Source organism: Trichechus manatus, unplaced genomic scaffold (genome assembly GCF_000243295.1).
Source record: "Trichechus manatus latirostris isolate Lorelei unplaced genomic scaffold, TriManLat1.0 scaffold00036, whole genome shotgun sequence".
Taxonomy (NCBI): Eukaryota; Metazoa; Chordata; class Mammalia; order Sirenia; family Trichechidae; genus Trichechus; species Trichechus manatus.
This window is the reverse complement of record NW_004443972.1, coordinates 9,591,782-9,603,835: the sequence shown is the minus strand read 5'-3', so window position 1 is coordinate 9,603,835 and position 12,054 is coordinate 9,591,782. Positions and strand designations below refer to the sequence as shown.

Below are 12,054 nucleotides of genomic sequence, written 5' to 3'. Positions count from 1 at the left end.
AGTATACTGCAATTAAAAAGATTAGAGATGGTGGTACACAATGGATGTGATAAGTCATCAGTTTCTGGTTATATTTCAAAAGTAGCCTCAATGGAATTTGCTGATGGATCAGATGAGAAATGAGAGGAGTCAAAAGTGACTTTAGATTTTTGACCTGAGTATCTAGAAGGTTGGAATTGCCATTAACCAAGATGGGGAAGACCACAGAAGGAGGTTGTTTGAAATAATTTAAAGTATATAGTAGTCCAGCTCCATAGGAAAGTATATATAAAAGAAATACACTGTGAATCCAATCATGGTTTTAATTTTCTATACTGAATACAAAAATTCTTCTTTAAAAAATTGAATGTTAGTCATTGCTTTCTAGTTTTTAGTGTTTTACAATATTTTATGCCATTTTTTGTTTGTTAGATACCCTAACAGCATGTGTTTACACCATCTGAAAATTCTTCTCTGTCATGAAATTCATGCAGTTTGAATTTTTCCTGCATTTTTACTATGACCATAATAAACTTTGAAATACTTAAAATGCTGCTGAAATGTGTTAGTAAATTCAGCTTCAGCAGAGTAGCTATATTTTTTATTTATTTGTCATTGACCATTTTCTAGATAACATATGCATTTTGATCGACAAATTCATAATAAGTGGAACAAATTGCACAAAGGAATTCTTGAGACTTTAAGCATTTTAAGTTTATGGGAGAATGCTGTGCAGGAATATTTTACCTTCTTTCAGTCAGGACAAGAGGAGAAGAGGGGGAAAAAAAAGAATGAAACGGAAAATGTAATTGGTAGTCAGGGCTCAGTTTCTTTGAGAGGCCACTATCAATTTAAGATAGTGGTTCTCAGCCTCTTGGGAGTCACAGCTGTCTTTGTGAGTATATCATAAGCTATAAATTCTCACCTCATAAAAATGCCCTGACAAGCTTTGGCTTACAATTTTAGGAGATCCAGCAATTTCCAAAGACTTCCAGTAGAGGTTGCCTACGCTTTAAGTTGATGAAACTAGTTGCCTTTCTTGAAGAAGATTTTAAGGAATATTCCAGGTTATAGAATTCTTCCCCAGAGTTGTACCAATATAAAGCCAAAAAGAAGGGATGCTAGTGGGGAAATGCATACAGGATTTTACTGCCCTTCACAAAGCGTACTCGTTTTCATTATAAAGCAGTGTTTGTGTGACCTGTGTGTCTGTAGGGTGGGAGGGGTTGTGTGTAGCCGAACTGATTAATATTTTCCATAAAAGTTTCTTAAGAATAGACGAGTGCCAAAGACGTAGCATCTTCTGCTCCAGAGGACAGTTCTTCCTTTTTTTCTTCAAATTTCTCTTAGCTTGTAAGTAAATTATATACTCGAAGCACAACCTTATGGGTCATAAAACCCAAACCTGATGCTGTCGAGTCAGTTCCAACTCACAGAGACCCTATAGGGCAGAGCAGAACTGCCCATAGGGTTTCCAAGGAGTGGCTGGTGGATTTGAACTGCCAACCTTTTGGTTAGCAACCAAGCTCTTAACCACTGCACCACCAGGGCTCTACTCTGTGAGTAAAGGCATTTAAAATGGTGTCAAATACAGAAACTTACAGGCACAAATTTCAGTGGTAAACGTATCTTCGTTTTCATTTCTTCTGCACATACATTTTGAACACACAGAGTTTTAAGATGGAAGAAGAACAGTCACTATGACTGTGTTCCTTGGGCCATAACTTCTTGCAAGTGATATCTAGCAATTTTAATTAAAATAGAAGTTTAATGGATGTGCATTCTTTCCTCTGGTGATGAAACATTTAGATACTACAGTACATGGATGGAATTCTGGTAGTAATGCATTCTTTTGTTTTTTAAATACAAAATTAAAATGACAATAGTTACCTAACTTGATTTTCAAATGCAAAAGACTTAAAAACTAGGGCTAAATCTCTACTCTTCACCTACAGAAGTAACAAGGCATAGTCTCTGAAGCGAAGAGAACAGGGACCACATAGTGAAAGTGAGACAAAGACAGTGGTTAAGGATTGAGATTCCAACATCAACTCTGGGACCAAAACAAATCTTTCACATCAATTTGTGTTAGGAGTGACTGGAACTAGCTAGAGTATCTTTTAAAATGATTTAATTGCAATTTAGGTTCATCTTGCTCCACTTAATGCCTCACTAACTTCTTCTGATTTAATTAATTTAAATTGAATTTTCAAATTCTCCTTCTCTCTCTTTTTTATTTTTTCAATGTGATGCTTTTGTAAGGACTCTATGAGTTCAAAATCCAATTTTATTTTTTTCCTGGTACAAACCTTGGAACTTATTTGTATAATAAATGTACTGTTCAGAAATAATATGTAGACTTCTTGTTGACATGAAAATTTAACATGTTTCGATGAAGGTCCAGTAGAAACAGAAGGGGTTTATAAAATAATTGATAATTATCATAATGAAAATATTTTATAAGGCATTTTACATTGTCTCTGTTTCAATCACTATGACAAGAAAAAATAGAAATAAAAATAACCCATTAACTGACCCTGTAGGATGAGAGCAATAATTTTTTTTTAAACAAACACAATTAGTTTTTCAAGTTGTTGTGATGTTTAATAACAGTTTGCTGTTATTTATACGGCATTATGTGCTTCTTTATCAGATACAAATTTCAGTAGGGAAATAAGCAAACATTCCTAAAAATGAATTATAAACAACCGTGTCTTAGAATACTAAAAGGATTTTAAAACTTTCAATTAAGCAAAGTTAATCTTTTCCCCTAATTGAAATAATGCAAAACAAAAGTGTAGACACTTTCATGGCTTGGGGGAAAATGTCTTCGGGCTTCATGTCCCCAAGGTCATGTTCCTTAGCAGCCATTGTTGGGATCTACTTCCACTACAGTCCTGCATGGTAGGCACCATTTTGTCTTCTTCTGAAGGTTCATCAAGACATTGGTTACTGTTAACATGTCTCAAGGTAAGTCTCTGCAAAAGATAACCAATAATCAGTGCAGCCTATTCCATCTTAACTTCACTAGTACATCAGATTAAATCCACTCTCTAAAAACTCCTTTATTTTATTTTAGTAGAATACACTGTGATATGTTTCTAAAAGAAACTGTGCACAGGTGGGTCTGAATTATTATCATCTTAGACTGTTACAGTTTCATCATTATCTAATACACCTTTATTTGGAGATGGTTAAAGAAATTGGCTGACGTTTATCATGAACTGCCAAGAATTCACGCTCCTTTGCAAAAAGCCCATTTGTGAGCTCTGAGTTCAATTGAGGGCTGCAAATATTAACAAACTTCCTCAATAGATTGGTTTATTCAGTAACCATTTGGTAAACACACAAATGGTTGTCACAGCTGTGACCCAAATGTACAAAACTGCTAGTGATGTTCTTATTTCAAGACACTCAACAAACCATAGTATCTGTGATTGTGAGATATTCATTGTAGGAGAGTGATTATTATAGCAACAAATAATCTACATTACTTGATAGTATGTCCACTATATTTTGGTTTGCACTTTGAAAGATCTTCAAAAATATATCAATATCAAATAAAAACAGGCATGTGATGGTTATATATTTTAAATGTTATATTTATATTTTATTTTCTTAATAATAATGCTTAATAAGCATCCTTTCTGTACCCAGATGTTGAAATATAATTCTAATAATTACACCACATTAACCAGTATTACATGTCTTCTCAGTTGAGTTCTCCCTTACATTTTGAAATCATATTTTTTTGGATTTTCCAGATATACATTTAAATCAATGTGTTTTATATGTACTAGGTACTTCTGCTCAGTTTTATGGACAATGTCTAGAACCATATTACGTGAAAAACTCCCCAACCAGAAGAGAAAAGTATGAATGTGTGGGAGGGTATTTGCAGGCATATCCTGAAAAAAGCACTCTGTATCTTTTTGTTGCAAACTATACCAAAATTAAAGATAAATGAAAATATTTTTTGGCTCTTGATATTGCACTGAAATTGGATGAAAAAACAATGCAGGTTGTATGCAATAAAAATAGTGGAGAAACACACCCAAAATGATCGTAATTTGCTTGGATTAGGACTGAACCCACCCTAGAATACACTTATGAGAAAAGTGGAATGGAGAATAAACTTGGGAGGAGGTTGCTTAATAGAAAAGCAGCAGGAAATTAAAAGAGCAAAGCTATTAGATGTGAAGGAGATTTCAAGATTGAAGCTTTTGTTGTTTCTCTTTCAATACATAGAATCAGGCTATTTATACTAAAAATGGAGAAAGTAAGAAATTGTCAAAGATAGGCAAGAAGACGGTTGATTTATTCTTAGGATACCAGAAATTGAACCAGCAACCAGCTTGAAAAAAAGACAAAACAAAACCAACATCTTTTTTTTTAATGAAAAATTCTAGTTAAAATCAACTAAAAATTCTTCATTTTTATTACATACCTGAGATTCTTCATGTATATATCTTCTTTCCAAAAAGTCACTTACCCTTGCTTGCTTCTATTAGATCCTTTTGCAAAAAATTATGTGATTTTATACACACTGAGTTTGCTATTGCCCATTGAGCTGTTCCAAGAAGCACTGCCATTTTCTTATTCGAATCTAATCACACATAACAGTAGTTGATGGCTTTGATTAACTATCAGTTAGCTTAGGTAAAAATGTACACAAAAACAGACTTTGAGACTTCTCCTTAAGGATCAAATTGAATATGTGTGGTCAACACTATTGTTAGCTGCTGTCAATTTGGCCCCTGACTCATGGTGACTCCACGTGTCACAGAGTTGAACTGCTCCATAGGGTTGTCTTGACTGTAATCTTTATGGAAGCAGTTCAACAGATCTTTCTGCTGCTGAGTCGCTGGGTGGGTTCCGACTGCCAACTAATTTAGGTTAGCCAATCGCAAATAGCTTGCACCACCCAGGCAGGCTGCTTGTCAACTATACAAATAATAATAATTTTAAAAGTCTCCTAAGTATTGTTCTTTCTAACAAAAATACTCAGAAATATTTTCTTTGAAGGAATTTATTAATAGTCAAAAACCACAGATAAACAAAAATAAACAAACACCTAAAAAAAAAAATCTCCGTCTCAGTGTGGCAAAGGAGAAAAGCAGACATTTTAGGCTCAGATCTGAGTATGAATTTCTGCCTCCTCACTTACTAGCTTTGAAAACTTAGGCAAGTTCCCAAGTGATCCTAAAGAATACGCTAGGAAGTCAAACTCTGAGCTTCTCTATGTGCAGACACTATTGTATTTTGCATGTTCCTTTGGAATCCTGGAAGTTAAGCCAACAGAGTTGCTACAAGAAATATTGTCCCCTGTGGGACAGGAGACTATTTAGCCAGGTTGGTTTCCACACCAGTCTGATGTGGATTGCATCCTTTAGCATTAGGCTGTCAATGGTGGAGAAGCTAGCTCCCAGAAGACTGCATGACTTGATTAGGAACTGCTGCCAGTTCTCCCACTGAAAGATGCAAGCTGTGGTCTCTGCCCTAGAACTCTGAGTAGACTGATGCTTTCTGAGACTAGGTATTTATTTAAGCCTAAAAAGACCGTGGAATCTTGGTGGTGCAGTGGTTAAGGAATCGGCTAACCAAAAGGTCAGCGGTTCGAATCTACCAGCCACTCCTTGGAAACCCTATGGGGCAGTTCTATCCTGTCCTATAGGTCGCTATGAGTCAGAATTGACTCGATGGTAATGGGTTTGGTTTTTGGTTTAAGACCACAGGAGCCCAGGTGACACAATGATTAAGCAGCTTACCAAAAAGGGTGGTGGTTTGAACCCACCCAGAGGCTCTTGGAGAAAAAGACCTGGCATCTGTTCTAGTAAAGATTCCTCCTTGCTGTTGAGTCAATTCTGACTCATAGGGACCCTATAGGACAGAGTAGAACTGCCCCATAGGGTTTCCAAGGAGCTGCTGGTGGATTCGAACTGCCGACCTTTTGGTTAGCAGCCAAGCTCTTAACCATTATGCCACCAGCCTAGAAAACCATATAAGGCAGTTCCATTCAGTCACACAGTGTCATAAGGAGTCAAAATTGACTTGATGGCACCACCACCAACAAGACAACATGCTGGGGCTTGCACCTACCAGCTACGGTTGCTTTGAGAACAAACTAAGATAATATATGAAAATTGCCCAGTATTCAAGTTCTCCTTGTACAAAAGGCCTAGACTTTTCCAGTTTTTTCAACTCTTATACTTGGAAGGCCTTGTCTTGAAAGTAGTTCTATTCTAAACAATGCCAATTGTCTCCTCCTCCTTCCTACTTTCAGATTCCCAGCTTTGTCACAAGAATTCCAAGCTCAATTGTGTGCTCTACTAACAACCCTTAGCTGGTTCATCTGAGCCACAATAACTCCCTAACCTTCCATATGTTCTCATAGTAAGGTTTTTGACAATGGAATGCCCTTTGTTTACTGGACAATAAACTCCTTAAAACCAAGAACTAGGATATATTCTTATTTGTATCCTTTACAAGAAGTCCAGACAGTTTGTTGACTTGAACAAAATTGATCCATTTTATTGCTTATGAGAAGATTCACAAATCACACAAGTGAGAGATAAAGGGTACAATTAAAAAGATGATTTTGTTACTATAATTATATCACTTAAGCAACCACTAAGAAATGCTGAGAGATCATTTACTTCTTAAAATTATTGAAAATTACATCTTAGTTAATCCTTAATAATGCATTTGTTTAACTTTTCAGCTTAAAATAATTACAAACTCTAGAAAAGATATGGTATGTCTGCACACAACCAAAGTTTCTGAATAAAAAAATTAACAAAATTAAATAATTTCAGTATTTCAAAAGCAATCCTTTTTTTGGCTATGCTAGCTTTTTTAATTGATTTTTTTTTAGCTCTGATTAAAAATCTGTTGTCCTATCGACATGGCTATAATTCAGTCTAAAAAGCGCTAAATAAATGATATAGTATATTATAACATACACACATACACATGTATTTAAAATAAAGAAAAAATGGAAAAATGTGTATTAATTCATGATAGACTAAACACAATATACACAGCCTCCAAATTAATGAGTAGTTAAGAAGAGACAGAAAAATAACTCCATAGAGAAATATACATGAAGATTTTTCTTTAACCACATTGTAAAGAAATTTCCAGATTTCAGTAAAAGAACATAACTAAAATGCTGAAATAAATGTAATAAAGTCTGCAACACAAACCTCCAAAAATAATTAGAGAAAGTAATTAGTAGAATTCTCAAGAATATTTCTAAAAACTTCCATTCTTGTATAGTTTCTAAGTAGCCATTTTTGCAAAGGGCTATCATTACATGATTTCACAGTGGGATGTTGGGAGCCATCAGCTACTTTGCTCACTGAGAGACAGGACTGGGTGATTTTGTGAAGAAAAGTGTGGGTCTGTTGGACAAAGAAAATAATGATGAAATCAAATACAAAGGCAGTAATAAATCAATCATCCTGGGCAACATACAATTTCTTCTGGATAACGATGGAAGGCACATGTCACAATAATTGCATCCATGGAGCTGTGAGCTGCATCCTTTAAGATGGCTTTAATATCAACTTCAGTACGAATAAATGCAGCTAAGACGAGGATATGTAGAGGAGCCTCAGATCAAATGAGGAAATGTTTTGGGCAAAGGGTTTTTTTTGGATAGAAAAGGTTATATTCTAAGAGTCCATCCTAGTAATGAAATATTTTTAGTATTAAATGAGTTATTTTGTGAATGGATATCATGTGAATGTGAATTCAAAATATCTAACTAATTAATCCAGACAGAGAGTTTTCAGTTATAGTTCTTGGCTTCCTCCTTTGCCCTGAACTTGAACGAAATGTGGATGAGAGGGAAGAAGCTAGAGGAAAATTTAACTTTAAGGCATTGCTGTACTTTGTACAGTATGATACTCAGATTCTTTCCACTTAAACATTTTGAGAGCACTAATCTTGTGGTGTTTATAAGGGGTCTATCTATGCATTGCTACATTCATCTAGATTTCAATTAGAAAAGTAGTAACTGGAGAAAATAGAAAAAGATCCGCTCCATCGAGTCTCTTAACTTGACCTAATTCTCCAAACATAATTTGTAATATATTTATTTGTCTGTTTTTTGCTTTCCAACTGTTTCTTCCACAACTGTATAAGCCCCAGGAAGGCTGCAGACCATGGCTACCCACATCAAGTCCAGTCCCTGACCACAGGAGGTAATAAGTTTGCTGAATGAAACACTTAGGAGAGGACAATGCAGAAAATAAATTCTGTTAAAATTAAACTACTTCTCTTAGGCAGCATAATGGAACCAAATAGTTGGATTTACCTTTTTATTTTTCAAATTGCTTGAGGTTTAAGGCAAAATGGTAGACAAATTATGTGTAAAAATAGGAAAACCATACATTATATATTTTATTTGTAAAATGACACTGTTCATTGTATCATTTAATTTGCTAAAAAGTTATTTTTTTTTTAAACCAAGTTTCCTATTCAGATTGTTTGATTTTTCTATGCTAGATAATCCTCTACTCTCAATGATTTTTTTGTTCCTGCAATGAACTTTTCTTGGTAAATATCAGGTCAACATTGAAGATTCTAGTATTAATGATTGTGGATTTCATGTGTCATTAAAAAGAAAAATGAACTACAAGCTTTGCCATGGTATAAAACAAAAACAAAAAGAATGATTTCACATACGCTCCCCATAGATGTGGCAACAGAACATGAATACAAAATACAATTTGCCATGAGAAACACGTATGCAATTTTTCTCAAAAACTTTTCATCACTTGAATGATCATTAAAAAAAAATTCAAGAAACTTTTATTCCAGGTGCTTCTAAAAAATATAAACCAGAAGAAACATTAAAAATTTTAAACAAGCCTGTTGAGGTAAATATTATTTTTGATGAAAAAAAAGTAAAAAAATTTAGTGTGTTCATATGTTTAAAACTAAGTATAATTTACTTGTGAGTATTCTGTCTAAAAAGATAATGATTATTAATATTTGATTTTTTAAGTATTTTTTCTATTATTTATATCATGCATATTTACATAATGGAGGTCATCTAATTAAATATCCTACTTTGCATTTATATATATTTTCTATCTTTAAATTAATCTAAAAATTATTTCACAAATTAGAATTCATAATTTCTATAAAATGAATTTGTCAGTATTCATTTACCTTTTCATTTTGGGGAATATCTTTCTAGTTTGGAGCTATTGTAGATAATGCTGTGATAAACATCTTTGAACATTTCTCTCTACATCTATGATTGTTTCTCTAGAAATGATTCTTAGAAGTAGAATTACAAGGTCAAAATGTATGAATATTTTAATACATATTAGCAAAGTACTTTATAAAACAGATCTGTAATAATATTATAGTAATAAAGAAGCAGCTAACATTACTTGTGTTTACTATATGCTAGGATAGTGTTTGGGTGTCAGTTTTATTGCATCCTCACTAGTATTGTATGTTTCCATTACAAATATTTCTTGCCATACTGATGAGATAAAGAAATGAATAAAAAACACATGTGAAATAATTTTTTAATTTATGTATTTGATAGCTACTTAAATGAACTTTGTTTTCATTGGCTATTTTTCTGCTATGCTGTTTATTCAAGAACTTGTACACATTTTTTTTTTCCTTTAGATACTCTTTATGAAGCATATTAGCCCTTCATTATATTTGTTGTAAATACTTCTCACAACTTTAGGAGGCTGTTATGTTAATTTTGAAGGCAATACGATATCCAAGGTGACATGCAGCTTCATGTAGATTAGCTTTTCCTTTAGTTTATTTAAAACATTGAAAAGAAAATACAGTAATATCAACCCTAAGTTAGTATTAGGTTTTATATACAATATAGCATTACTTAATTGTTGTCCTTTGAAATATAAAGTATTTGTATTGTCTGGGATGTACAAAATATTAACCATACTATTTTAAGATGCATAAGAAAAAATTATGCATTCTAGTCTTTAGACATACTTGTATATGTGTTGTGGAATATACCTAAATCTACCCTTCTGAAGAATTACTACCATAATTTCAAGCCAGGAAACAATTTTTGTGACAAAATAATAATCTTAATATTGTAAAATTAGGCCATATCCTTGTACTAAAAAGCACTAAGTAAAAAATTTGACATTTTAATGACCAAATAGAACTGACTGCACTGTTCATTTAAGGACAAATCATACAGGTCTCAGTTTAAAGGACAGCAAACTAAAATTTAAAATAAAACCCAATTCATTACATTATTATATATAATGATAACCAAAGTAAGAATAAAATTAGAGTACTATAGAGATTTAATTAATAGCAAAGGTAATCAGATTTTCCTTATTGATTAAATACAGAATAAGACTTATTTTAAAATTTAATAAGGTTATTATGAAAATCTTAATTATGATTTCCTGATAAGGCAATCTGTGCATTCAGTTGAATAGAAAATGAGTATTCTAACACCAAGTCTAAATGTTAACAAACAGGAACTAAAAATGCAACTCTAAACTATTAAAATTACTATCCACTAAATGTCTACATAAGAAATCACAACTATGCGTCAGTGGGAATCTGGAAGGGTAATACCTGACTGATATACACAGCTTGCAAAATATAAACAGAACCATTATTTTTATTAGGAATGCTACATAGGGGAATAGGTTGGGTTGCTTGTTATAGATCACTTACCTTGAAATTATATTCCCATTTACCTGCTCTCTGATAAAGGTAAATAAAAGGGGAGCAGGGGTTAAGTAAAGCCTAGATACAAGCATATAAGCTTCTGCAATTTCAGTAAATATCAACCCAATATACTTTATCTATTGAAAAATTTTATATAATGTGAGTCTGGGAAAAAATATATACAGATGGATATTGTATTCATAACAAATATTTTCTCAGTCAACTTGCTCAGTCTCATGAAAAACAGGACTTATTTTTAGCATCATATTTTGCTTCTTTTTTTTCTTTATTGCATAGTGTTTGCTGAGAGAAAGTGTCTGTTCTAAAATTAGATCCTCAGACTGTATGTTGCTGCCTGTGATTATGTGTAGTTATTGCAGAAAAATAGAAATTTCATATGGTTTGAGTGATGTTCAAGCAGAAAACCAGAAAACGTGAATAAAATACAATGGAGGGATGACAGACATTTACAAAAATAATTTAAATGTAGCAGTGTGGTGAAATTTAGTTTTTTTTTTAATTTTCCCTTTTTCCCTTTTTGTTCCAACTCTGTGGCAATGTGCATTTCATAGCACCAAAGTGTCCATGTAATTTATTAAGGAGTTTTCTAAGTCAGGTGAAGATTTTGCAGTTTTGCTAGTAATGTTCAGGTTGCACCAAATTCAAACAGGTTAGGCCAGGTATAAGGTAATAGCGAATTAAATTCATGGTCCTATCGCCATGAACTGGAATTGATTCCACAGCAACTAACAACAAAAACACCACCTCTTATTTAAGAAATATTTACTTAAGATAGTGGGAAACTCTGCATTTCAAATTCAAGTTGACCAAAGACATGTATTTATTACCAATATGTGCTTAGTTTCATACAATTTGAAAGGAGAAGCAATTAGAGAGATATTAATCATTGTACAAATATGTAGAGCTGTTTGTAAGCATTTAGACAATATTAATTAGTTTTATTTTATACTTGTTTACCTAAGTAAAATATATTTATTATAGATAAAAATTGTATTAATTGTAATAATTCCCATTATTAAGGAAAAGAGAAATTCTGTGTGAATAAAATTTAGTACCCCAAATAATCAATAGTATTTAATCATTGCTTTCCTTTGCATCACTGTGCATTTGGCCTATTAGATCAGCACCATTGAAAGCATCTAGTTGTTTCTAGTTTTTCAATTACATTGAGAGGCAATGTAGTGTAACAGAAAGATTTCTGGATTTAGTACCACAAACCTGAGGTGTACAACCTTGTTGTAATTGTTGTTGTTTGTTGCTGCGGAATAGATTCTGACTCATGGTGACCCTACGTGTGCAGAATAAAACTCCTGCATAGGCTTTTCAAGGCTGTTATCTTTCAGAAGCAGATGACAGGCCTGT

The 12,054-nt window shown here is 33.1% G+C and overlaps 1 protein-coding gene across 1 annotated transcript in view; it reads right to left on the bottom strand.

The window, feature by feature from the left end:
- Positions 1-2,639: 2,639 nt before the first annotated feature.
- Positions 2,640-12,054, bottom strand: part of GALNT13 (polypeptide N-acetylgalactosaminyltransferase 13) — a 668,619-nt gene continuing 659,204 nt past the window's right edge. The window contains exon 13 of the mRNA XM_004375392.2: positions 2,640-2,957. Coding sequence (XP_004375449.1) covers positions 2,817-2,957 — 141 coding nt within the window. The 3' untranslated portion in view covers positions 2,640-2,816. The remainder of the gene's footprint in view (positions 2,958-12,054) is intronic.